The 25,303-nt window shown below is 55.4% G+C and overlaps 1 protein-coding gene across 8 annotated transcripts in view; it reads left to right on the top strand.

The window, feature by feature from the left end:
* Positions 1 to 19,475, top strand: part of NFASC (neurofascin) — a 181,656-nt gene extending 162,181 nt beyond the window's left edge. For 7 of the 8 annotated variants that reach the window (XM_035010233.1, XM_035010237.1, XM_035010235.1 and 4 more), the window contains 3 exons: positions 8,074 to 8,205; positions 10,261 to 10,330; positions 13,291 to 19,475. In XM_035010233.1, the coding sequence (XP_034866124.1) occupies positions 8,074 to 8,205; positions 10,261 to 10,330; positions 13,291 to 13,522 (434 nt within the window). In that variant the 3' untranslated portion in view covers positions 13,523 to 19,475. Of the gene's footprint in view, positions 1 to 1,008; positions 1,162 to 8,073; positions 8,206 to 10,260; positions 10,331 to 13,290 lie in introns of all 8 variants that reach the window. The other variant, XM_035010230.1, reaches the window with a different exon arrangement.
* The last annotated feature ends 5,828 nt before the right edge of the window (positions 19,476 to 25,303 follow it).

Below are 25,303 nucleotides of genomic sequence, written 5' to 3'. Positions count from 1 at the left end.
CTGCTTCCTGCCCAGGATGAGGGTTCTGAAAGCACCACCACTCCCCGCCCCCCAGCCATGAGCCAAACCTCACTTCTGCCTGGATTTCCTTAACTCACAATCCATGTTTCTGGTGTCTCCACTAGGCAGGCTAGGCCAGTTCAGACTTTTTGAGTATAGCTGCGCTTTGCTCACAGAGGAATACCAGTGGCCTCCCATCCAAGGCACTGACCGGGGCCACTTTGTCGCAGAGAGCGGGTGGCTAGAGCTGAGCTGTTCACTCTTTATTGGATCTTAGGATCAAGGGTACATATTTATCAGACTGTAGAGTGTGGTCAAGATATCTGCCTTCTTTGAGGGAAGGGCCCTGCCCCTGAAGATTCAGACCCACTATGGTGTTATCCTTAGCAATGAATGAAACCAGCTCACCCAGCCAGGAGATCCGCCTGGGTGAGCTCCCCGAAGATCTGTAAGGAAAGAGCAAAGCCGACTGTCAGTCCTCTGTGGCTGGAGGGGTTCACATCCATAGAATCGGCACCCCGATTTTGGTCCTTGCTATTGCAGCTTCCTGCAGCCACCTGTACCCCGTACCCCAGATGCCAGGGTTCTGGCCTCTCCTGATGTGTGAATCCTCCACACAGCGAGAAAAGACAGGTGAAACCAGGAGTGAGAGCCAAGAAGTGGAGTCCTGCCTCACCTCCATTCACCAGGAGGGATGCTGAGTGGCTCTCAGACCCTCACCGGGAAAGCTCCCACCCAGGAAGTAGGTCATAGTGTTTAGTGTTTAAGACTGTAGTGAGGAAAGAAAGCTTGGGGAGAGAGAGGAGCGCCCTTGGCGGGAAGGCTGCTGTGTGGGAGAGTCGGCACCGCATGGAGGGGCTGGTGGAGCTGTCCAGTGACCTCCTGGTCTGCGCGGCGGCCTGGCCCTGCTCCCATGCATCTGCCCTTGACCGGTGACCAGGAACCTAAGCACTGCCTCTCCAGCTCCTCATGCCTGGCCCTAGGCTGACTGAGGTTTCTGTTCCCCAGGCAACCATACGAGAAAAACTGTCCCTGTTAAGGCCCAGGCCCAGTCTGTACAGCTGACAGACCTCTATCCCGGGATGACATACACGTTGCGCGTTTATTCCCGGGACAACGAGGGCATCAGCAGTACCATCATCACCTTTATGACCAGTACAGGTGAGAGGGGGTCCGGCCTGGCCACCCCCTGCAAGCATGGGGCCTTTCATTCCATTCTCAGCTTCCTGCTTGTCTCTCCTCCTGTGAAAGGAGACTCATCCCACCCATTCCCCACCTTGCATGGCGTGTCTTGGCTCTTATTATACGTCAGTCCACAGCCCCCAGGAAGCCAAGAGGAGCCAGAGTGCATGCACCGTGGCGAGGAAGCGCCCTTCCGACCCCGAGGTGTGCGTGGGGAGTTCGAAGGCAATAGGATTGTAGGCTGAGGACGGAGGAGGCGCCTGGCCCTCCTCCTCGCTGTGCTTAAAACAAAAGGGCTTGGCACAGGTGCAAACTTGGGCCCTGTGTGTGGGTCTGGGGGCTGGAGGAGCGCAGGGCAGCCTGCCCCGTGTGCATAGGACCTTGCTTCCTCACGTGGCATTAAGAGATAGGGCCATCCAAGGGTCTCGACCTAGAAATCTTCCCAGCATCGGCATGTATATCCCTGCCTTGTCACTGTCATCTGTTAAAAAAATTCCAAAGTGTGTGACATGAGTTGTTGGGGGCTTTCTTTTGGCTTAATTTTTTTTTTTAAATGTTGGTAGTCTTAAGATTTTTTATTTATTTATTTGAGAGAGAGAGAGAATGAGAGAGAGCACATGAGAGGGGGGAGGGTCAGAGGGAGAAGCAGACTCCCCACCGAGCAGGGAGCCCGATGAGGGACTCGATCCCAGGACGCCAGGGTCATGACCCGAGCCGAAGGCAGTCGCCCAACCAACTGAGCCACCCAAGCACCCCTTGGCTTATTTTTATCCCAAGTTTGCCATGGTTTCAAAGTAGTTGATCTTCATCGAGTTGGGGGAGAGGAGGAAGCTCTCCAGTAGGAGCAGCGTTCTGGCTCGAAAGGGACTTCAGCTGTCGCTAGAGAAGCAGCCTCAGCGTGCCAAAGGAATAGGCCAGCAGGGGCTCCGGAAACGGGAGAAGGTCAGGTTGGGCAGGCAGCTTGGAAACTTGAAGGCACCTGCTCATGTGTTCGTGTGTGTCTTCACAGTCGGCCAGGCAGGTGGCCATGCTAAGCCCTGGGGCCAAGGGCGAGTGTTGGGGAAAGAGCCAGAGAGAGAAAAGGACCAGTCCCTGCCCCCAGGATGTCCTGATCAGATGCGGGTTAGTAGACACACGCACAGAGAAAAAAACCACACGATGATTTATATGGCATTCTGAATGTTGACTGAAATATTCATCGCTCTTCCTGTGCCTGGCCAGGCTCATCCTGGTAGGCTGCACCTTAAGAGTCACTACCCATCCGTATAAATGTCTCACTCCACCCCTTCTGGCCTGGTCCCTCCTGTCTGGACGTCCTGTCCTCGCCCCGTGCCTCCAGTTCTACTGCCCATGCCCAGGCTGTCGAGACGCAGGGAGTCTGAGAGGCCAGCTGCCTGCTTGAGGCCAGCCCAGCCAACTCAGGCAAGACATCTGAGCAAGTGGCCTGGCCAGCGTGGGAGCCAGGCAAGGAACTGGACAGTTGATCGAGCAGAGCAGGTGGCTAGACTCTGACCCAGTCAGGATCCCAAGCTGTTGCTTATCGGTGCGTGCATTTGAGTTTGCTTCATTATCAACCTGAGTCCAGCACAGAGGCAGGAAGCACAGATAAGATCCCAGGCTAGAGCCCCCTCCTAGGGAATGCTACAAAAGCCAGGGCAGCCTGCTTCCAGAATTTGACTTCTCCCAGCGCTAAGTCCTGGGGCTGTGAGTGAGGGGTGCGGAGAAAGAGCCAGAGAGGAAAGGACCAGGCCCTGCCCTCGGGGACATCCCAATCTGCTTCCCCATATAAAACATGAGGTACAGGGGGAAAAAAAAAGAAAAGAAAAATAAGACGACTAATAATACACTTCTGAACATTGACTCAGTGTCCTTTTCTCTTTTCCTGTGGTTGTTCTGGAGATACTCTTCCTGATAGATTGCTTTCAGAGTGAGTGAGTTTTCCCAGATTCCTCTCCGTGCAAGCTGGGGTGAGCAGGTTTGCAACCCTAGCCCTGAGTACATATTGCTCATTGACGTCGCTGGCTGGCTAGAAATTACTATGTGCAAACCACAGAGGGAAAGGAAATATTTTCACTTTCTGAAATTTGTGTGTTTCTGGATTCTTTGAAAATGCACGCTGTGTATCCTGTGGGTAGACTCCCGAGCCAAGTTCACAAGATCCCCTAGGTCCCAGAGCCTCATCACAGCAAGAGTTTATGAGCATCTCTGGGTCCAACCCAGAGGTCATTTAGGTGACCACAGGCCATCACTTTAGTCCACAGACTCAAACATGCGGCAGTGGTTCAGGGGGGATATGGAAGAAAACTGCTAGGAACGCTAACCAGCTCCCTGACCCTCAGCGGGAAGATCCCACATGGAAAGTTAATCACCTCTTTGAAGCTTTTGAAGGCAAAGAGACCCAAAGGGGCCACAAACACATAACTCTGGACTCCAGAGGCTCGCCAGCTCTTCTGTCCTGGGGTGGGCGGGATGGGGCCAGGCAGCAGCAGGGAGGTGCTGACGGTGGACCAACAGGACAGACTGCAAACTGCCTCAGACCTCAGGAAAGCGGGAGGAGGGACATTAGGGGACCTCCCCGTAGTCAGCCTCTGTCGGTTTTGGAAGAATCCCACCATGGGGCACGGTGGTGATGCAGAGGCGTCAGATGGTGCCTCTAAGAGCAGCTAAGCCCAAATGCATCTGAAGGAAGTCCACCCCTGTTCTGCGTGTTCATCTACCCTTATTTCTGAAATGTAATTCTCCTGCGGACTTTGAGTAACTGGCCTTTGAGTCATGAGAACTGCCTGCCTTGCACATGAATGGCCCATTTCTGAGCAGTGTTGCAGGCTGTGGTGTGTGGGAGGCACACAAAATATGGCCTCTGGTCGGGAGTAAGAGGCATTTGGACCTGAGTTTGCCAGGCCTTGTGGGCCGGAGGAGCGGGTGCTGTTCTGCTCCCCATTCCAGTGGAAGGTGGCGAGTGTAAATGCCCCCCAGTCTTTGAATGTTGTCATTACTGTCTCCATCAGGAATCTTGAAACATGTTGAGCAGATCGATTAAGAATGATGTTGGCAGACAAATGTAATGCGCTTAAGCCTCACTGCAAGGCCTTCCGCCTCTCAGAGTCCACTCTGTCGGGTCACGTTGTGAGTGAGATCATCTTGTCCCAAATTGCTTTTGGTTCTTGAGAAACTAAGTCATTTTGTTGGAGTATGGTTGGGCTCACCTCACCCCAGATCCCACCTGGTTTGGGTTTAGGTTTTGGTTTTTATTGACATATCATTGACATACAACATTGTATTAGTTTCAGGTGTACAACATAATGATTTGATATATGTATATATTGCAAAGCCATGGCCATGAGAAGTTTAGTTAACAACCAGCACCACACGTAGTTACAAAACCCACTTGGATTTGAACAGCCTTCTGGGTCCAGAACATTCTTTGAGCCTTTTTGGTAAGGACTGAAGGTAACATCTGAGCTTCAGGTGCTGTCAGGAATGGAGAGCTACATTCATTTTCCGGATTGCCCATATGGCTGCTCTCCCTGGGGTTGTGACTTCCTGTCCCAAGAGAAAGGGAGTCTCGGGGAGATGGCTTGTCAAGACATATCAGAACAAGCATCAGGAAGATGGTAGTGGAGAAAACAAACTGTTCTGCAGAAGGTGGGAACCACCATCCAAACTCAAGTTGTGGCGCATGGTCAAGCCAATCTCCCTGTGACTCCAGCAAGTATCCCAAATTAACCATATTGAATTAGGATTAAACTGATCTTTAATAAGTAGTCACTGCCTGCTTGCTATGTGACCAGCATCGTACTAAGCACTAGGGGGCCCAAAGACTCCCCTGTTCTCAAGCCTTTAATAGTATCATTAAAAATCCAGACCCAGGAAACAGAGCGATTGAATGTTACATTTCACGGAGTAAACGGGTAAAATCGGACTTCTGAGATTGGTGTGAGCTGGAGGAGTGGGAGATTCAGGAAGGAGGAGTGGAGTGTGGAGGTGGAGAGCAAGAAGGGTGGCAGGCCAGGCTCTCTTGGCCACGGGGGAGGGGGGAGCTGCAGGGAGGGGACGCGCAGAGCACCTGGAAGGCCAGGCATGATGGGAGGTGTCCTGAGAGCATAATGACATGATGTGCCATTGTATCCTTGGGACCTGATAGACCCGGGGTGAGGAGGGGACCCCTCTAGCCTGGAGCAATGGGGCAAATATGAAGGACACTGGAAGGAGAAAGGATAAGCCTTAGGGATGGCAGGAATGGGGAAGCCACTGGCGGGAGTGGAGAGCATCGAGGGGCAGGAAGACATGGGTTGAATTTCAAGCAGATGGACCATCCAAGGAGATGTTAGGATGTTGGCTGGGAACACTGGGCTTACAGCTGCGGACGTGGCTGGAGGGACAATGCGAGATGAGTAAAGGGATTGCCGGTTGGAAAGTCAGGCCTGGAGGACAGGGGAAGGTAGGAGCCAAGGAGGTAGAGGCATGTTTGGGAAAGACCCACTCCATGGTGGTAGTTGCTGAGTAGAGAGAGGCTTGAGGTTGGCCTGATGGGATTGGAGGAAGGAGCTAATGGGACCCAGAGACCATGGAAGATGAAGGAGTTTACCTAGAAAAGGACAGTGCCTGAGCTAGAGCTGAAAAGTCTGGTGGGTTCCTCCAGGGTTTTTATTTTAAGATCTAGGAAGCTTCAATGTGTTTAATAGCAGGAGGGAGGAGAAAGCAAAGAGGAAGACTCTGGAGGGTGTGAGATCCTTCTAGGACTGAGCCCCCCTAGGAGCAGCGAGCTGCTGCCACTGCTCTGGAGGCAGGGACAGCTGTGGAGGCTGTGAGGTTTCAGCGGTCACACTGATGTCACCGGCATGGGGAAAGGATGGCGTGGAGCAGCATGAGAGGGAGCAACAGTTTGGGGGTCAGGTAGAGGGGAGCGGAGGGATTGCAAGGCAGCAGCAGAGGTCCAGTTGAGGTGCACATAGCTTACCAGCTCTGTGACCTTGAGCAAATCACATAAACTCTCTGTGCCTCAGTTATCTCATCTGTAAAATGGGGATGATAAAGCCTTCCGGCTTCCGGCCGAGAACGAGTGCTAGGAGAAAGGGGAATGAGAGCCCTCAGAGGGTGGCTGGTTGGGGGAGAGGGCTTTGGCTTTAGCTGAGAAGGTCTGGGGAGGGGGGCGGGATGTTGACTGAGGCGGCCATCTGAAGGAAGAGCTGCACATGTAAAGGCCTGAGGTAGGGCCGTGGGCGGCCAGTGTGGCTGGAGGAGAGAGGGAGGGAGACAGGCCTAGAGAAGTGTCCGGGGCCAGCTCGGGTGGGGCCTGCCAGGACAGAATAGGAAGGTAGGTGTTTCCCCAGTAGCAGTGGGCAGCGTTGGAGGGTTGGAGTGAGGAAGTAATTTGCTCGTATGTGGGGTTCTGGGAGGATCTCTGGGACACTGTCCAGGGAACGGCCTGCAGGAGCAGGAGTGGGGGGGATGGGATTCCTCCCACAACATCCACAGATCGGGTGAGCACAACCAGGGCAGAGAGCACGAAAGCCTTTGCTCATCAGTCTTCCCCATTTGTCCAGACCCTTCCTGGTGCCGCGCCCTTGCCTAGGTACAGAGAAGGCTATAAAGACAGTTTCTCTGTCCAAGAAGAGCAAAGGGTAAGATTGCACCCAGACACCTGCCCCACAAAAGGGCATGAGATAAAGACCCTGGGGCACGAGGGCTCAGGGTCACCCCTCTGTTCCTTGTGCTCCCCTCAACCCCGGGAGGAGGCCCCGTGCTTGGCTTGGGCTATGTGGGCTCTCTGGGGCCCTGCTGTCGACTGGCACTCTGAGATGCCCCTTGGCACACTCGGAGGGCTCCGGGTTACTTTGGGTCTGCTCAGGGTGGCTTGGATCCTGCCTCTCCTCCCAAGTCTTGGTTCCCATGGCAGACTGGGTTTCAAGAGTGGGTGCTTGTGTTCTCTAGTCCATAGAAAGAAGAGTGAGGGGGTCCTGCCCACTCCACACCCCTTCCCAAACCCTAATGCCAACCATTGGGACATCCAGGACACCGTCAGATGGCAGCTGAGCTCTTGTCCTCTAGGCCCACTCACATGCCCCTTGAATTGTGAAGGGGTCTGCTCAGGGTGAGGCATGTCTTCATGCGCTCCCTGCGGGGCTAGGGAGGGACTCACAGTCACAGGGGTGTGGGGTCTCCACGCGTGAAAGTGGTCTGAAGTGGCATGGGGTGCACTGAAGGCCTGGCCCCAGCCCATCTGGGGGTACCCGTGCAGGGACTGTCTCTGCCGTAGGGGAGCACACAATCCAGTTGGGGAAATGTGAGAAAGCACAGGGCATTCTGGAACAACACCCTGCCCAGGACCCACGGCCAGGAGACCTGGTTGGTTTCGGGGCCATATTGGTGGGAAAGGTTGCTTTTCAGAGCCTGTGCAGGCCTGTGAAGGTGTTCTGAGAACAGGTTTTTGCAATGTAACCACGGCCCCCATTCCCTGATGGGTAGCAGAGTCCCATTTCCTCACCCCAGGCTCACTGATGGGGAACTGTACCCCCAGGGCCAATCCCTGGCCTTCCCTCCATCCCCACCAGGCTGTGACCAGCCGTCTGGTTTGCAAGAATGCCATGCCCCATCCTTAGGAAACTTCCCCTTCCTAAAGGACCTGTTCAGCCTTCTGCTGCTTATTCTGCTCCCTATATCCCTTTCCTGTGCCTCTTTTCTGACCTCTGGAACTTGGCTCTTTAATTATTTTCTCTTTGTCCCTGTAGCGGGGTGGTTCGGGCCAGAGGGCTGCTAGGTAGTAGCATAAGGCTCAAGGAGGAACATCGACATGAAATAGCCATTCTTCCCCCCACGTCTCCCTCCTCACCTCCGCCCGTGGGAAATCACTTGTGTGTTTGCTTCTGGCTCTCCCCCTCCCCCCCCCAGCTTACACCAACAACCAGGCAGACATCGCCACCCAGGGCTGGTTCATTGGGCTCATGTGTGCCATCGCCCTCCTGGTGCTGATCCTGCTCATCGTCTGTTTCATCAAGAGGAGTCGAGGTGGCAAGTACCCAGGTAGGATGTACGGGAGGAATGGGCTTGGGGGAATGGGGCCGGCAAGCTTTCCTGGGAGCCACCAGGACCCTGACCAGATCCAGGGGGCTCAGTTCTCCCAGCGAGCCTAACCCTTGCCAAGCTTGGACATAGAGTCCTCTCGCCTGGTCCGTGCATCTTAGAGCTGCCAGAAAGCACTTGAGTTAATTAAGTTTGACCGAGGTGGGTGGATGAAACGGTCCAGGCAGCTCCAAAGAGGGGATAGAAGGAACCCTGGCTCCTATTAAGAATGACTTTCCCTCCCCTTGACTCACCAGCCGTCTGCTCAGTAAATTGGCTTTTTTCAGCCTAAATCTCATTAGGATCCTGTGTCCTAAGGAAGGAGGAAGGAAGAAAGGCATTTTCTCTAACCATGAGAGAGAACAGAGAGGGGAGGGTCTGAATGGAAGAAGCATGCCCATGAGAGAGGCTCTCAGTGACTGGGCTGTAATGACAGATCCCCCAGCAGAGGGTCAGGAGCTCCTGCTTGAAGAGCAGGCAGAGGTTGAGGGGTGGCTTGCATTGGTACAGACCCCATCGGGAAAGAGCTTTGGACTTCCCTAGCATCCCAAAGAGCCGTTGCTCTTCTGGGGGCCTCAAGATCCACCAGCCCAGACAGACCAAGGTCAAGGACAAGGACCTCTGGCATTCTTGCTTCTGGAAATATTGTTTTTTCAAACAGGGGCAACAAAGCCATCTGTCTGGGATGGGGTGAGTAGAATGACAGGGGACAGGATAATGGATGACCCAGTGAGAGAAAATCCTGCTGGGCTGCAGAATGAAATTGCTCCCTGCCCCCCAAAACCCCATTGCCAAGCACAGGCCGTGCTCCCCAAATGCCTCCTCTCTCTGCCTCTAAACAAGACCTCCTCCAGGGTCCCCCTAAGACTCAACTCAGAGAGAAGATTCTCTTTTATTTCCTCTCCCCACCTCCCCCCCGCCGCATACCCTCAGACCCTAGGATTCTAAAGAGTTCTGCCTCTGCTTTAAGTGAGGGAGATGTCTGTGAGGGAGGGCAGGAAATTATAATTCTTTATTGGCGAACGACGTTTTCTTTCACTTTGTTGTGCTGTGTTGGGATTGTTTTTCTCCTGTAAAAGAGAAAGCCAGAGTCAGGGAGAACAACCTTACTGAGCTCACCCCCCAACTCATCAGATAAGCTTGGAGGCTTCCTTTGCCCATTTAGACAGTGTCCTTTTCCAGAAAGTTCTTCTCACAGCTTACCTCCTTCCCTCCAGCTGCAAGGTAAGGCCCTAGTCCGCTGGAAAGATGAGCAAACCATGAGGCCTGGGCTCTAGACTTTACGCTAAACTTTAGTCAGTCACTAATGAATTCTGGGATACGTTCTTCACCTCTGAAGGGCTCAATTTCCCTCTCCTAAAATGGGGGAGATTATCCTGCCCTATACCTCAGGAAGGATACATAGTCACTCGCGTAAGTGTCCCTGTGTGCCGGGCTCTGTGCTGGGTGTGAAGGACATGAGAAGGAGGGATGATCTCTCCCTCAAGACACTGCAGTTGGCACAGTGGGAAGATCACAGCCCAGGAGACAGGCCTGGGATGGGTGTGTGCAAACCACAGAGCAGGTGTGGGAGAAGGGAGTCCCACACACTAGTGAGGTCACAGACACGAGAGCATTTTCCAGCCCGAAAGTGCGTACAGACTGCCCCCTCCGCCCAGGGCACTCTGCTAGGGGCTTTTACAACCGTGCACAAATAATTACCCTACAGAGCAGAATAGGAAAGGTGCCAAAGAAAGGATCACATCCATTCGGTGTTTGGGGGCAACCCCGTGGAGAGGTGGCGGGGGGCCTGGTGGGAGGAGGTTTCAGTTGTCAAGGGAGATGTGTGGAAACGCCGGGGTAGAGGAGGAGGTGGGGGCGTCAACTTGACAGCTGGTTAAATGCAGGAAGCAAGAACGAGGGAGGCATCGATGGTGCCTCGTTGAAACGGAGAGTGTCACTAACTCTATAGTCGGGGTCCTGTGGAGCAGGGACATAATCGCTGTGTCTGTGTCTTTGCTTCTCTTACCGGCCAAGTGCGAGAAAAGAAGGATGTTCCCCTGGGCCCCGAAGACCCCAAGGAAGAGGACGGCTCCTTTGACTACAGGTGGGTGATCTGTTTGGCTCCTGGTCCCCACCCCCCCATCCATCCTGCTGTCACCTCTGCCTCTCCAACAGCCTCTGCTTGTGCTGAGTGGGCTGGACGAGGCCGCCTCCCCGCAGGGAGGACTCGGCCCTGCACACTCACATGGATTTGAGGGACACTGTTCCATTCATTCAACCGCACAGATCCAATTTACTGAGCTCCTTCGATGTGTGTTTCCATCTCTTTCCTCTGAAAGCAGATGCTGGTAACACCATGGCCATGAAATGAGCTGTCGGCTTCCTCTCTGCCCACCCCCCACCCTAACCCTGAAGACAGGGACCTGGGGAAGCTGTATTGTCTTGAAACCTCAACTTAGTGAGGGATGAGGGGCAGGGGTGGGGGGTTGTAGATCTTTTCCTCATGAACTTGAATGATATCTCTGGGCCCTAGCCCAGAGCAAGTCTTGGAGAAGCATCTGGTCGGGGCCTGTCCCAAATCAGAGCACTGAGGCCCAGACAGGGAAGTGACCTGCCCAGGAACCCCACCCATACTTGCTGCCCAGCGAGCTGGTGGCAGAGCTGGAGAAACCAGGGCCTGACTCCCAGCGGGGCAACATCACGATCCATCCCTCTCAGATCTGGACGGGCCTTTGTGGCTGGCGTGAGAGAGACAGATTACACAGTTGTAATCTCCATTTTGATGGCAAGTGTATCCTGAGTTAAGGAATCATTCGGGGTGGGTCACGGAGGCCTCATTCCCAGACTAAGGCGGGCGGGAGGAGATGCTCTGATCAGAACCCTACTTCCCCACCCCCACCCTGTTTACTCTCTGGGGCGAGATCACCCCGTCTTCCCCTGACCTCTCCTTATCCTACCCTCAGCCTCCACCACTCCATCAGCAGCAGCCTGGCAGGCAGACGCTGCCCAGAGCCACTGCCCAGCCAGGAGCCTATCTGGAGACTTATGTACCAAATCTGTCCGCCCAGTCCCGACATCTCCAAAGGCCTCCTAAAACGGCAAGCAGGAGAGGCCCCTCCCCTGACTGTCCTCAGCACCCCTGGCAGGGCCCGTCTTCCCCAGGGGCTGAGCCCTATTTCCTTCCTGGCCACCGGTTCCAAAGAACATGGGGCTTTCCCTTCCCCAGGCCCTCAGTGCAACCCGGCCCCCTGTGCTCTGAGAAGCTGCTCCCTCAGGCACCTCTCCTCCCCCAGGCACGGAAGCTGTTGGGCAAAAATATCTGCCTTCTCCCCACCCACTCCCCTGTCCCACCCACATTGAGGCTGGATATAAGTACACAGGAGCATGCACGGGCCCACAAACCGCGGATGCACACGCACACGCGCACACACACCCGCCTCGGTTTTGGCTCAGCAGCGAAGCACCTCTCTGGTGGGTCTCTCTGCTTCTCTCTCCCTCATCTGCCCACCTGTGTCTCCAGGGTCTCTCGGGAGATGGGCTGACAGGTGACTAGACCAGGGACCCCCTACTCCTTCTGGTTCCTTTCAAGCTTCCCTTAGAAGAGGTCTGTTCTTTCCAGATCTAGATCCTCTTTCTCTGTAAGAACCTGACACACTCGAGACGCTCCCTCTGCCCAAGCTGGGCCATTCCTGTCCAGTGGCTGCATTTGGCTTAGGTACCTGGAATCCCCTAGAATCACACAGACACAATCCTCATGCTCCTGGGAGGGAGTGTGTGTAAAAAAGACCCGTGAGTAGGACCAGGACCAGCAAGAAGCTGCTAGTTTTCCAAACGTGAGCCCCACTCTCCATATAGACTCAGTGCAGCCCTGCAGACCCGCCGCCTCCCCGTAGCCCTGCCTTCAGAGAACAGGCCGAGGTAATGGGGCGCAAGAGGGAGGGCTCATAGCTTTGCATGGACTGACGCCCCCTCGGGCTCGGGCTCCGGGTCCTCCCCTGCTAGCTGTCTCTGTCCAGCACCAGTGTTGGAAGCCACCATGCGTTGCCCCCTCTAATGTCAACTCAGCCGGCTGTTTCCACATCCCCCCCACACACACACACCCAGGAAGGACTAAGTGTGGCCTGGGGGCCAGGGAGGGGACATTATGTGTCTGCCACGCCTGGCACCGCGGTGGCCACGCCGGCTGGGACCCAGACTCCCACTGCCTCCCGGCTGCCTCCTGCCTGGGGGCCGTCTCCCCTCTGAAATGGGGCCAGCAGCACCTGGCTCCCCCTCAGAGCCTAAGGGCAGGACCTGGGGGCCTCCGAGGAGGCTGGGCAGGGTCGCCAGAGCCTTGCTGAGCTTTGTCCCCTGGTGCTGGCCTCGCACTCCTGTGTGTGCCCCTCCGCTCATCCCACCCTCTTTCACTCGAGGCCCCAGCAACAGCATCTGCTCATCGGTAAACCAGAGAGCAGACAGAACCCACACCCACGTGAGGAGGGGAGAGGCAGGGGAGAGGTTTGTTTCCCCGTGGCCCAGACCCATTGCTTTTAGTCAAGGGCAGAGCCTTTCGAGACAGGGCCACCCAGATCACAAAGAGTCAAAGCAAGTTCAACCCCTCTTGATGGAGAGACTAAGGCCCAGGGAGAAGAAAGGCTTTCCCAAGACCCCAGAACCACACAGTGACGCATGCAGCTCTAGCCCCCCAGCTCCTTGGCCCACCCCATCCTGCCTCGTCTTACAGCAGCTGGCTCTCCTCACTGTGGGGTGGCTGTCTCTGCCTCATGACAGGGACCCCAGCCCAGGAGTCCGGAAGAGTGGCCTCCAGGCCCAGCTCTGCACCACCTTGCCACCTCACCTGGGAGAAGACGGTCCTCTCCGGGCCTCGGGTTCCCTTCTGTAACCCAGCCGGACAGGGGAGGCCTGGGGGCTGGGGGCACTGACTGGTGACCTCTGAGGTCCTCCCCTCTCTGAGCTGCAGAGCACATATGCCTGGCAAGAGACCAGCAGCCTGGTGCTATCCCGCCTGGGTTTAAGCACCACTGGACTGGGCCAGACCCTGATTCTCTGTCTCTCTCTGGCCAGTGACGAGGACAACAAGCCCCTGCAAGGCAGCCAGACGTCCCTGGATGGCACCATCAAGCAGCAGGAGAGTGACGATAGCCTGGTGGACTATGGCGAGGGTGGCGAGGGGCAGTTCAACGAGGACGGGTCCTTCATCGGCCAGTACACAGTCAAAAAGGACAAGGAGGAGACAGAGGGCAATGAAAGCTCAGAGGCCACGTCGCCTGTCAACGCCATCTATTCTCTGGCCTAATGGAGCCCTCCCCCCCCAACCCAGGGCACAGCCACTACTTTGCAAGTGGGAGGAGGGGAGAGGGGCAGATGAAGGCACTGCAGACCTACCACACAGCCACCACCACCTTCAGGGACAAGGAAGGGTACAACAAGGGGGTCTGCCAAGCTGTGAGGACCAGTGACCGCCCAGCCAACCCCAACCCCCTCCCGATGACCCCCCCTGCACCCCTGGGGTGCCACCATGTGGAAGAGCTAGAGTCCAGGCTAAGCTCAGCTGGAGGGAACCCAGCCCTTTGCTCAGCCTCATGGCCACCTTGAGCCTTCCACCCCCACTGCCCGCCCTTGACCTCAGCGCGCACACCAGTTGCTGTTGGTTATGGCCCTTCATGTTGTCTTTATTTTTGCTTTGTGCATCTTCCCCATCCAGACCTAGCATCTCCATTTTCTTTTCCTTTCGAAGAAATGTCCCTGGACAAAGAAAGAATAGGTGGATTCTCCCCCAGATAGGCAAAAGGATTGACCTGTAAAAGAACATCGAGAAAAGCTGTCGTATTCACACCGCCACCTGGCCAATGTATTTCCGAAGGATGCCTTTCTCGCCAGATGCCTCCCCGGGCCCCCAACCCATGCGCCTTGGCCTTGTCAGTTGCTGAGCGGGGCTTGGCTCTTTTCTGGAAAATGACAGTATTTTTGGCAGGGAGAGAATGGGCAGGCCTGCTTGCCTCGCTCTGGTTCAGTCGGGAGGTGGGCTTACCTCTTGCTCCTTGCTCTCACCCTGCCCCTTCCTCCAGAGTGTCCCAGACAAGAGCTGCGCCAGCTCTGAAGGAGTCTGAGGAACAGGAGTGGCCACGGATGGGAAGAGCTTCGACACCCGTGGCCGAGTACCTCAAGCAGAAGGAAACCGGGCATCTGGTCCCTGGGGAGCTGTGCTCACCTCAGGAGAGAAGGAAAGGGCTGGGTTTGGACTTCCTTCCTCCCCATCAATGAAACCCAGGATGTGGGAGAGAGGACCATGCCCCCTGCCTGCAGGGGAGAGGGTGCCCCCTACCTGGTCAGGGATCTCCGCCGCTGCCCTCACGGAGATGGAACCAGGCAATGCAGAAGCTTTGCTGGTGTGTTTGGGGGTGTAACTTGCTGCTCCCCCTCTTGTCTCTAGCAGAGAGCATCTCCTCGGTCAATTCTGTAAGACGTTGAAAGTGGTGTTTTACACCGTGCCACCCCACCCCCCACCCCCCGGCCCCGAGACCGAACCAGCGTGTCCTCTCCTTGGGGTATTTACATATCAGGAGAGCCCGTGGGAACACCACGCTGACCGCGCCGGAGAGCCTGGCTTGGGGACCCCGCGCCCTCCGGATGCCTTATGCAGCTCTGATCTGGCCCTGCAGCTCCCAGGTTCCCAGCCCCTGCCCGCAAGCCTCGAAGCCTCCAGCCATGTCTGTCTCGAGAGTGGGGCGGCCCCTGCAAATGTCACCGCAGAACGAGAGCAACCACTCGACGCGTGCCCTGCATCCCGTTGCCCCCGCCGGAGACCCTGGCCGACTCCAGTTCTCTGAGACCGAAGGCGCGGCCTTCATCCTCCCCACCTAATCCGTTTCTGAAACCAAAGGTACCTAGCCTCAGAGAGAGATCTTGAGCCTGAGAGCAAGCCGGTGGCTGTCGCTGCAGCTAGAGTCCATTTCGGGAGGGTGAAGCTGACCCCTAGTGATGGCCTGCCTCTGGCACAGCCTCTGATTCGAGCCTCCAGCTGCTTGCGGGGCGGCCTGGGCAGGAACGGGGCTGTGTCCTTCAGAGGCTCAATTAAAGCATCATTTGCCACACGTTTTAAACCACAAAGGTATTAGCAATGCTTGCATCACTTAGTAATCAGTCATTTGAAGGTCAAGCCCGTAGACACATGTACTCTGTCTGCAGGTAAGAAACCATAGCCCAGAGCTGAGCCAATTATGTTGTTTGAACCTGAGAGCAAGTAACGGGCCTTTGGCCCCAGCCGTGGCCAGCCTTGCGGCCCAGAAGCCTGAGGGGCAGCTCTCTCATGGTGAAAGGAGACAGGGTGAATAATGGGGGGCTAGGAGTGAGCTCAGGGGTCCCCTCCCCTGGCTTTCCTCTGACGCCTGCCTGCATACAGCGGGGCATTCCTGCACCCAAGCCCAGTGTCCCTCAAGGGACTGTCAGGGAAGTGTGCCTGTGCACTGAATTGAAGGACCAGCCTTTCCAGAAAACACTCTGGATCGGAGCAGAGCAGTCTCGGGCCCCTCACTCCATGGGACACCCCGCACACTAGTGGGCTCAGTGTACCGCAGACAGGCTCGTAGGGTGAGGGGACCGTGCGCTGTCATGGCGCCAGCCCGCCTGCCGCGCAGCCAAGGACCGCAGAAGGGCTTCTGCCTGCACGGGGTCTGGAGGAGAGCGGGTCCCTCAGCCCGGCCGGCTCTGAGCCACAGCTGCCCTCGGCAGCCACGAGGAGAGGCGCTGCCCGCGCCACCACACCGCCCACCCCTGGCAGGTGGGCGCCAGCCTGAGCCTGGAGAAGCAGTCCTGCGCAAGCAGAGATGCTTAGAGAGGTGTGTGGCTGGCAGGGTTCGGGAGCAGCCCTTCCAGGAAGAGGATGTCCGTTTTCCATGGGCCCGTGCCAGAGCCGAGCCCGCGTAGCCGGAAAGCAGTATTGGCCCACACCGCCCGGCCAGCTGGGGCGCCCAAGCAGCCCCCCGAAAACCTACCAACCGTGGAGCCAGGAGACGGGACACCACTGCCGCTTCCGCCTGCCTGGCTGTTGGTGGGGGGCATCTTGCAGCGACCCCAGAAGCCCTTTGCCTGTGCTGCGGGCCCAGCTGCTGTGCTCGGCCGTCAGGCTGTGGGCTCAGGAGACACTCCTGAGCTTCTAGAGTGAGCCGGGCTCGGAGCCATAGTCATGCGTGGCCCCTGCCCTCCCAGGGCTCACAGGCCTGGGGCTGAGGCTCAGGACACAGAGGGCATTGGTTGGGAGCACGCTGAGTGCTTAAGCCACCGATGGCTCCAGGCTCAAAGGGAGACGCTTCGGGGAGAGCACATGGTCCACAAGGCTGAGCGAGACGGAGCGGTCAGAGCCTGCAGGGTGGGGTCGAGGACAAGTACTGCTTCCTGAGCCTCTTTGCTCTGCCCCTTGGGGCAAGTTCCTTAACTTGTCTGTATGTTGGTGCCCCTGTCTCCCCTATGTCATCCATCCTTTGAATACCTCTCCCCACAGAGGGGCAGGGGCCCACCTGAAGGAGCAGGAAGGCCAGCGTGTAAGGAGTAGAGCGCTGCAGGGCCAGGGGACAGCTGCCACCCACCTTGCCTGGCTTTTGGTGGAGGGGACCCATCTTTCCTTACCTTGCTATTGAAGAGATGGTTGAGGTTCGGTTGAAGGGAAAACCAGACTAGCTCTTTCCCTTGTCCATTGCCTTTGCCCTGGGAGGTGGGAGGCATCTGGTCCACCCCTTTCTGGCAAGTCCCAAGGTCTGGAGACGTGTCCACCTGTCCAAGAGGCAGTGCGTGCCAACACTGCTCACCCTGCAAGGGATATCTGCAACCTTGGCCAGATACTGCGTCCACAGCTTTCCCAAACACGGCCTTCAGGAAGGGCTGAGGACACACGTGGGCTTTCCAGCTAAGGGGCTGCCTCCCCCGCCCACACCCAGCACCCATGCACGGGCCGACCCACACAGTAGGGCAGCACTTTCAGGGGCAACAGTACTGATTATGACATCTTAGGGTGAGTTCACACCCCGACCCCTTGAGATGAGATGTGAAGGGCCGCCTGGGGTGCAGTGTGCAGCTCAGGACAAGGGGGAAGAGGCTGCCCAGGTTGGACCCCATTTGAGGGATTCCCGCCAACAGAGCTGAGAGAGAAAGTCTGATCCGAAGGAGAGGGAAGCTTCCCTGGGAACAGCCCAGGGCAGAGGTTCTTTAAGGGTCATGGGGCCCTTTGCAGGATCCGAGCCAAGCCACAGAGAGTCACAGAGAGCCCATGGGACTGTGGGGATTTAAAACGCTTAGCCTCAGTCTTAGCAAAGCTGCTTCGCTAACACTGAGGCGGGGAGGCTCCCCCGGCTCTCAGGGGGTGGGCAGCAGGTTCCTCGGATGCTGGCACAGGGCGTGCTCCCCATTCGTGACACCTTGGTCACCACTCCTACAGCCCCTGCCAAACACACACACGTCTGCTAGGAAGAAATCACCCGGCGGATCCTGGTTGAGCTTCGCATGGTGGCTTAGGAGTAGCATGTAGGAGGTCCCTGATTTAAAAAAAAAAAAAAAAAAAAAATCGGAGGAGACAATGAAACAAACTTGAAATGCCAGGAGGAGACAGTGGCCCAGGCAGAGCCAACTCCGGGCAGTCCCGTCCCCTAAACCAGGCAGGGGCCAGCCCTTGGGAGTTCGAACCAACCTTACTGCTGTTGCCAGCCGGCCCAGCCCAAGCCCGGGCAGCGCCCTGCCTTCTCCCCCCTGTTGAGAACAGCCTTCCCGAGACAGGTTCAGAGAAGGATCAGAGGGACAGGACAACCACCCAGGGAAGCCACGAGACCCCACCAAGCAGTGTCTTGCGCCACACGCCCACCCAGCGCACCTCTATCAACATAGTATTAAACAGAAGTCCTGTGATGCTAAGGCTGGAAACGAGCTCAGTCCCAGGGTGCGTCGCTTTGGATAGCCTCAGGCTGCAGCACGCGGAGGAATCACAGAGCTGATCTCATGGACAGGACTCTTCGTGCAGACGAGGACACTAAAATCCACGGAGGGGAAGGGACTTCCCTGAGGTCCCGCGGCTGGTAAATCAGGGTGAGGGGAGGGCTTGAACCCGGGCCTCCGAGTCCTTGTCTAGGGTTCTCCACCTGCCCCCAGGGGCCTCCTTGGAAATAGAGGTGTAACTTCACATCTGTCTGTACCTCTTATCACTTCTCCCCCATCCTCCGTACGCCTCCCAAAATGAAAGACACAAAGGATTTTTTTGAGGCCAAGACCAGGCCGTCTGCGGCAGCCCACGGGGAAGCCAGCCTCGCAGGGCAGACCCGGGCCAGGAGAGAGGGATGAGCTGACTGGTGTTTGTCACTGTGAAGTCTCGACTGTACTCTGGAGTGGCGTCTCTTGTTTCGTGATACTTGGGACCCCCAGCAGTCTGCGTCCCTTGGGCCCTCGGCCGTGGAGGCTCGGCCACCCCGGGGCTCACTGGGCTGGAGTTCAGCACACATGAAGAGTTCAGTGAAGCAATAAACACAAAAATCTGGGAGAAGAAATCCAGAATTTTGTGCCCTACTCTGTTACTTTTTCAAAAACGATGCCAATCGGATGACCCTGCCCGTTTTTTTGTTTGTTTGTTTGTTTTTGATCCCCCCAATTGGACATCCTCAGTCAGTGTTGTCCCTCTGCCCAGCTCCCAGCTCTTTGCCACCTTCACCCTCCTCCTGGGCTGAGCATCAGTCACCTGTGACGTGGCCGCCTTCTGTCCCGGTCCCACCTCCAGCCCACCCTGGCCCAAGAGGACCTCCCGCCCTGCCTCCCCCCCGCCAGCACCCCTTTCCCCCCCACACACACCGTGCCGCCTTGTTTCTTCCGGGGAGGGTATTTTTTCCCCGACGTCTCCATGCCTTCCCGCACACCCACACACCTACAGAGTGGTCTGATCTTTTTTCCATTGGTTAAAGATTTAACTCTCCATGGCAGACCTTGTTTTAACCCGTCTCACATCATGTTCTTTCCTCTTTGCAAGTTATTTTGCATTAACCAACGTTGTCAGCGACAGATGCGGATCTGAGGGTGTCACGCACGACCTTCAGCAGGGAAGACTTCCGGGCCGCGGAGGACCATCTAATACATGGACTTATAAACTGACTGCATGAGCAATGAAAAGGCCAAATTATTCAGAATTTTTTTTTTGGGGGAATCACTGTAAAAAAAAAAAAACTGATTTCTTTTGTATAGAGAACACTAAACGTATAATAAAAGTTGTTCAAAATGGACTCTGGCCAAGTGATTTGTTCATTTTCTTTAGTTAACGGGAAGAGGGAGAGGGGTGTTGGGATTGAAAACAGAGAGAATCAAAAAGGATTTCTCCGGGGCACCAGACAGCGCATACTTTGGGGATTCTGCAAGGCCCATCATGAAGTTGGTCTTATCCTGAAAGCCTCATTGGCACAATTTGTGTTCTGACCGTACAGTGACTGATATGTGTGCAGCCGTGGAGATGGCCTGATTCAACGCAACGGTATGTGTGCTTGTGAACCATTTAAGGAGTGCTGCGATGGGGATGCTGGGAGAAGGGGAGAAGTGTGCGATGAAGCTCTCCGTCCCCCCACCTTCTTCTGTGCCCCTGCCCTTAGGTGGGAGAATACCAGCACATTTAATATTGTTGAAGGAATGAATAATACTGCCTACAACAAACCAAAAACCTCTCTCAGTAGACTCAAAGGAATCTCAACCAACAAGCAAATAGGGGAAGGAACGAGGCAGAGAGGGCTGTGTTGGTAGAGGGGTACTGATCCACAGTTATGCGTCCTTTCTTGATTCTTCAGCCTGAGTTGGGCTAATTCTCACTGAGTGCCCCATCGGCCGTCACCCAGGCAGGATGAATGGCAAGGGACCCCCAGATGTTGTAACTCCCCTCCCTATCCTCAGGGTGGTGTGGGGGTTAGGGAATGGGCAGGGCTGGGAGATGGCTCTGCTCGGGGAGAAAGATAACTGATGGTTTACAGGCAGGAATGGGAAATAAGGGCAAAGGATTCCCCTGAAAATGCAGGCCCCATTCTCCTGGATAAAGGACCATCAGGTAACTATCCAACCCACCTGGGTTTCCTCTTCCTTCAAAAGTCCTCAGAACAGATCGGGACCTGAGGCCTTATTTCCGGGTCTGGCTCCTCCTGAATTTTGGGGTATCTCATTGGGTATGCCATGTAACACCCCTGAACCTCCCTGATCACTCCTTAGAATACGTGAAAGATCTTTTTCTCATCACTCTCATGTTCACAAGCTGTCTCTGAAATCTGCCCTTCATGTCCATGTGCACCCTCCCACCAGTGACCCAAGCCCTCATCCTGAATTGACAGAGTCCTTGCCTCTCCTGGCACCTACTCCCTGCTCGAAACTGCAGCCAAAAGGATCTGCTAAAATACAAATGTGATCCTGTCCCTTCTTTACTTAAGACCTTCAAGTTTGCTACAATACCTTCAGTCCGCTACAATAGGATAAAATCGTAACGCCTTGGCTTGGCATGTTAGACCTTTCGTGATCTGACCCCTCCTTCGGCAGCCTTGTTTTTAACCACTCCTCCACATGTATCCTAAATTCCCATTCTATTCTGTTTCCTGCTCCCCCTGACATGCAATTATTTCTCACACTTCTCAGCGTTGGCAATTCAATTCCACTCAAAAGCACCTATTAATAACCTACTCCGTGCCAAAGAATGCTATAAGGTAAGTAGGATAGAGTTCCAGTCCTCAGGAAGTTCAGACTGTCATGAGAAACAGTCAAGTAAGCAAAAGCAATGTTATAGGAGCACCTACCTGGCTCAGTCTGTAGAGCATGCAATTCTTGATCTTTGGGTCGTGAGTTTGAGCCCCACATTGGGACTAGAGTTTACTTTCAAAAAAATCAGTTTTAGTACCCAGGACAAAGGGCTCAATAAATGTGGGTTCAGCAAATGAATGATGGCCCAAAGGTGGGTCTGCTTGGTACACCCTCCTCCTGGCCTTCCATACGCCCCTTCTTCTAGATAATTCATAATCACTGGAGTTGATGCTCACAACCAGCCCCTGCAGCACCTGATTCCAGGCTTTTTCCTCTCTCCCATTTCAAACCCCTCCAATCTCCTTTCTCCTTACAGATCATCTCCCCCGGGCTCCTTGAAGGCAGGCAGTGGCCTCGTGCTGGGTCACAAAGTGCTGATCTTTAACAATCAGCTCAGGTGAAGTCTTCCCCACTACCTGATGTAGCCCATGCAAGTATGTGTGTGGGCGCGGGCGGGCTGCACAGTCTGGTTCAGACCCCCTTGCTCTGCGCCCAGAACATCTGTGTTTTGTCTTTCCCAGAGAGTCCTCATGCACGTATTGCCTATTTGTTTCACGAAATCGTGAACATCCTGAGTATGAGAGATTTTCTTCATCTGTGTGTCCACAGGCCAGTGGCGGGCACACGGCAACGACAAAGCGAATGAATATGAATGAATATGAATGAATGGGTGAACCGTCTTTCCTTTGAAAGAAGTGGCTAGGTGAATTCAAGACTTGTGTCATCCTCTTTGGATACTGGATTTGCATGACTTTCGGGGGGCCGTGGGCAGTCCACTGGCCCACTTTTGGAGCAGGAACCCCCCCCCCGCCCCCGCAACTCAAGGGGATAGAAATGGAGAGATGAAGCAAGCATCTTATTTGAAGAAAGCCAACCTCAATTCAGCTGAGGCCAAACAAAGCGGCTGCCTCTCTTCAGGGCCCGAGGGATTCCCAGAGTATCTGTCATCCCTCATCCCTGTCTCCTGAAGGCTGTGCCTCCCAGCCCATTAGAAATGCTAATCTCCAGCATGGAGCGGGATTAACCGACCCAGTGGGAGGCGACAAGTCATCTTCCAATCTTCATTAAGAGTGAAGGCTCTACCCATCTTGCCCAGCTGCCCCCAAAGGGATGGGATCTGGGAATTCATTATAGCCCCTCTCATCAAGGCAGCCACCACTGCTCAAAACCATATTAGGTGGAGGAAGCTAGGGGAGGGCCTTTCCAGCCTCCCCTCCGCACTTAATGCATCAGAGCCCATTTGTCTGATGTTGGCGCCTGCTGGAGCGAGGACCAGGCGGTGGGCCTCAGAGCAATTTGGAACCACAGCTGCGGCCCAACAGCCCGCCCCCAAGCTCCACTCCCACCCCCACCCCCACCCCCGCCCCTGAACTTGCTGCTGATTAGCCCCGGGCCCCAAGGCAGAGGAGCACGGCTTCGTGTAGACGGGGGAACAGTCACTCCGAAGCAAACAGATGAAATTACTTAGTGAGTATTTAACATCACAATTGCCCTCTAACGAGGCTGAATTCAGCGGAGGATCCGGGACTGATCTGGGTAGACAGTTTGCAGATAGGCAGTGGGAGAGCCCTGCGTTATTAGAGTGGGGAGCTTTTGGAGTCCCAGGGCGAGAGTTGGGGGCAGATGAGGAGCAGAGACAGGCAGCAGGAAGATTCGTACTTCTGTTAGTATGGTCCCTCGACCGGCAGCATCTGGATCTCCTGGGAACTTACAGACATGTACATTCTTGGGCCCTGCCCCGATCAACTGCCGCAGAAACTCTGGAATCTGTTTAACAAGCCCTGCAGGTGATTCTGATGCAGGCTAATGTGTGAGGACCTCGAGATGAGAGGGACAGTGACAAGACTGGGTACTCTGGGATGCGTCCCCTCCCCGTGCCCCCCGAAGTGTCAGTCGTGTCTACCCAATGGATGAATTTGCTTCACGTGAGCGGATCTTTTAGAAAAACCAGCCAAGTTGGTGAATTCTACATCCAAATTGATGCAGGGTGAAGCAGAGACCGCAGGAGAATGTAGGGGTCAGAACACAAACCCGTAGGCATTAGCAAACATCGTGGGAGAGCCTTCGACTTTCACGGAGCATGGAACTGGCAGGGGGACTGATCCATTTTCATCCATGTCAGAGGCACGAGGGCACCAGACGGTATCTGGGTCACAATACATTTACATTAAGTGACTTCAGAGAAGAGCCACTAATGACGTTGACGCCCGCCGTCTGTGGTCTGTGCGGGGAGAGTGATGTGCACTTTATGCAAATTCTCTCCTGTGACCCCCACACCAGCCCTCTGAGGCGGCTAGTGTCAGGTCGGGTCCTGCAGGAGGAAGCTGCGGTGGCAAAGGGCTGACTGCCACGCCCGGGGAAATGACAAAGCTGGAACTCGCTGCCAGGCCTGTCTGACTCTAAAACCTCCCCGTGCGCCATGACACTCGGGTATGAACGGGCATCTCCGTGACTAACAGGCCTGGCACTTGGTGCTGCAAAGACATCGTGCCCCCGCAGCCCTGGCAGCTTGTCAATGTGGCCCAGCCATGATTTGCCCCTTACTACTCAGCTCTGCTGGGGGGAGCACCCACAGGCTCCCGACCCCAGCCCAGGAGAGCCCAGGGGAGAGGGGTGTGGGTGCCGGGCCGCTCAGTGGTCCTGCAGTGGGGGTCAGTGAAGCCACAGGGACTCATCCTGCTCCAAGTCTGCCTTGAGTACCAGGAAAAGAAGAGCCAGGACTCTGAAGGTAAGCCCGGCACCAGCTGTGTGACCTCCGGCAAGTTACGTACCCTCTCTTTGCCTTTGTTTCTTCATCCATAAAACAAGGATTATAACTGTAGCTCTCTCGTAGGTTGGTGTAAGGATGAAATCAGTTAAAATGTGGAAAGTTCTAAGAAAAGTGCCTGATGCATGGTAGGTATTATATAATAATGCGTTAAATGTACATGAATGAATCCCCTTAGGCTTTCCCCTTCTTCTGCATACTAGAATGTTCTCCCTAGCCTCTACTGCTTCCTTCAAAAGTCCTCCCCATCCTTCCAGGCAGGCTCAAATCCCACCTTTTGTGACCAGCTTAGCCCCCAGGGCTGTTTCTCTCCAAGGAGCTGCTCTTGACCTTCCCCACGCACTCCCCGCCCCCCCCCAACTCCCGCCCTGCCAACCCTCACACACCTTGGCCTTCAGCATCAGTTCGCTGCCACTGCAGGGACTTGTGTCTTCTATGCCCGGCCAGTCTATCAGCTCTGGAGGGCAGGACCAGTACTCATGCCCTCTGGCATCTTTGTGGCACCCAGCCCTGCCCCTCCCATGCAGGGGGCCCCCACAGAGTGAGCAGGCCTCATTTGTATTCAGGCCGGCTGCGTTACCGTATTTACTGCCCAGCTAGTGTGGCTCAGTCTGTGTGGTATTGACAAGGGGGCACAGGGGGCAGACAGTATTTGTCTTCCTGAAAGCACGTTTACAAGGTTCCGAGTGGCTGGATGCAAGGGCCAGTGATGGGTATTGAGAGCTAGAGGTTTATTCTACAGCCCCATTAATTAACTTTCCCAAAGTCCCCTAAGTGCTCTTGTCTCTCTTTAAAGCCTAGGAACCCACTCTCATTTATCGGAAAGGACTGTCCATCTTCCACCTCCCTCCCTCCCGTTCCTTCTTGCTCCAGCCTGGTGGTTAAGACACAGCATGACCCTCTACCCACCAGGCAGTCCCTGGGTTGGAAGAAGATGAGGCCAGACATCCAGAAGGTCCAGGTTTGTCCTAAGAGAGAAAGACAGGGACTCAGCCAGCGCCCCCTTCCTGAGCATGCACAGCCCTGATCCCAACCTGAGTGGGTCAGGGAGGAATTACCCCCACCCCTGCCTCCCCAGGATTCCAGAGCCCAACTCCCAAGCTTAGGGTAGGAGAAAGCACCTCTTCCAGGCCACACGGCTCCTTCCTTCTCAACACCAACAGCACTTCTCTCCAGGGAAGGGGAGTTTGGCAAAGACCATCATCCACTCAGTCCTCTTGGAGGTCCAGAAGGGCTAAAATCTGCCGTTCTTCTCCACCCCCAGGCCCAGCAGCCACCTCCCTGAAAAACAAAACACAAAACAGAAAGTCCCTCCGTAGAGCCACCTGGGCCTCCTTCCCACGTTTTCCGCGGTGCTGAGCCCTGATCCAGCCGGGGTAGTCAAGGCTGCAGGCTCGCTGCTGGGGAGAGAACACGTTCTGGACTCAAAGGGTTGGGGGGAAGGCATATGTTCAGTGGTCAGTCAGCAGGCCCCCTGGAGAAGGCCCAGTCCCTCCTCAGTTACGTGCACCCGCCTCA

The sequence above is a fragment of the Mirounga leonina genome, unplaced genomic scaffold (assembly GCF_011800145.1).
Source record: "Mirounga leonina isolate KUSES-001 unplaced genomic scaffold, KU_Mleo_1.0 Mir_154, whole genome shotgun sequence".
In the NCBI taxonomy this organism is placed as follows: Eukaryota; Metazoa; Chordata; class Mammalia; order Carnivora; family Phocidae; genus Mirounga; species Mirounga leonina.
This window is presented reverse-complemented; position numbering and strand designations above follow the sequence as displayed.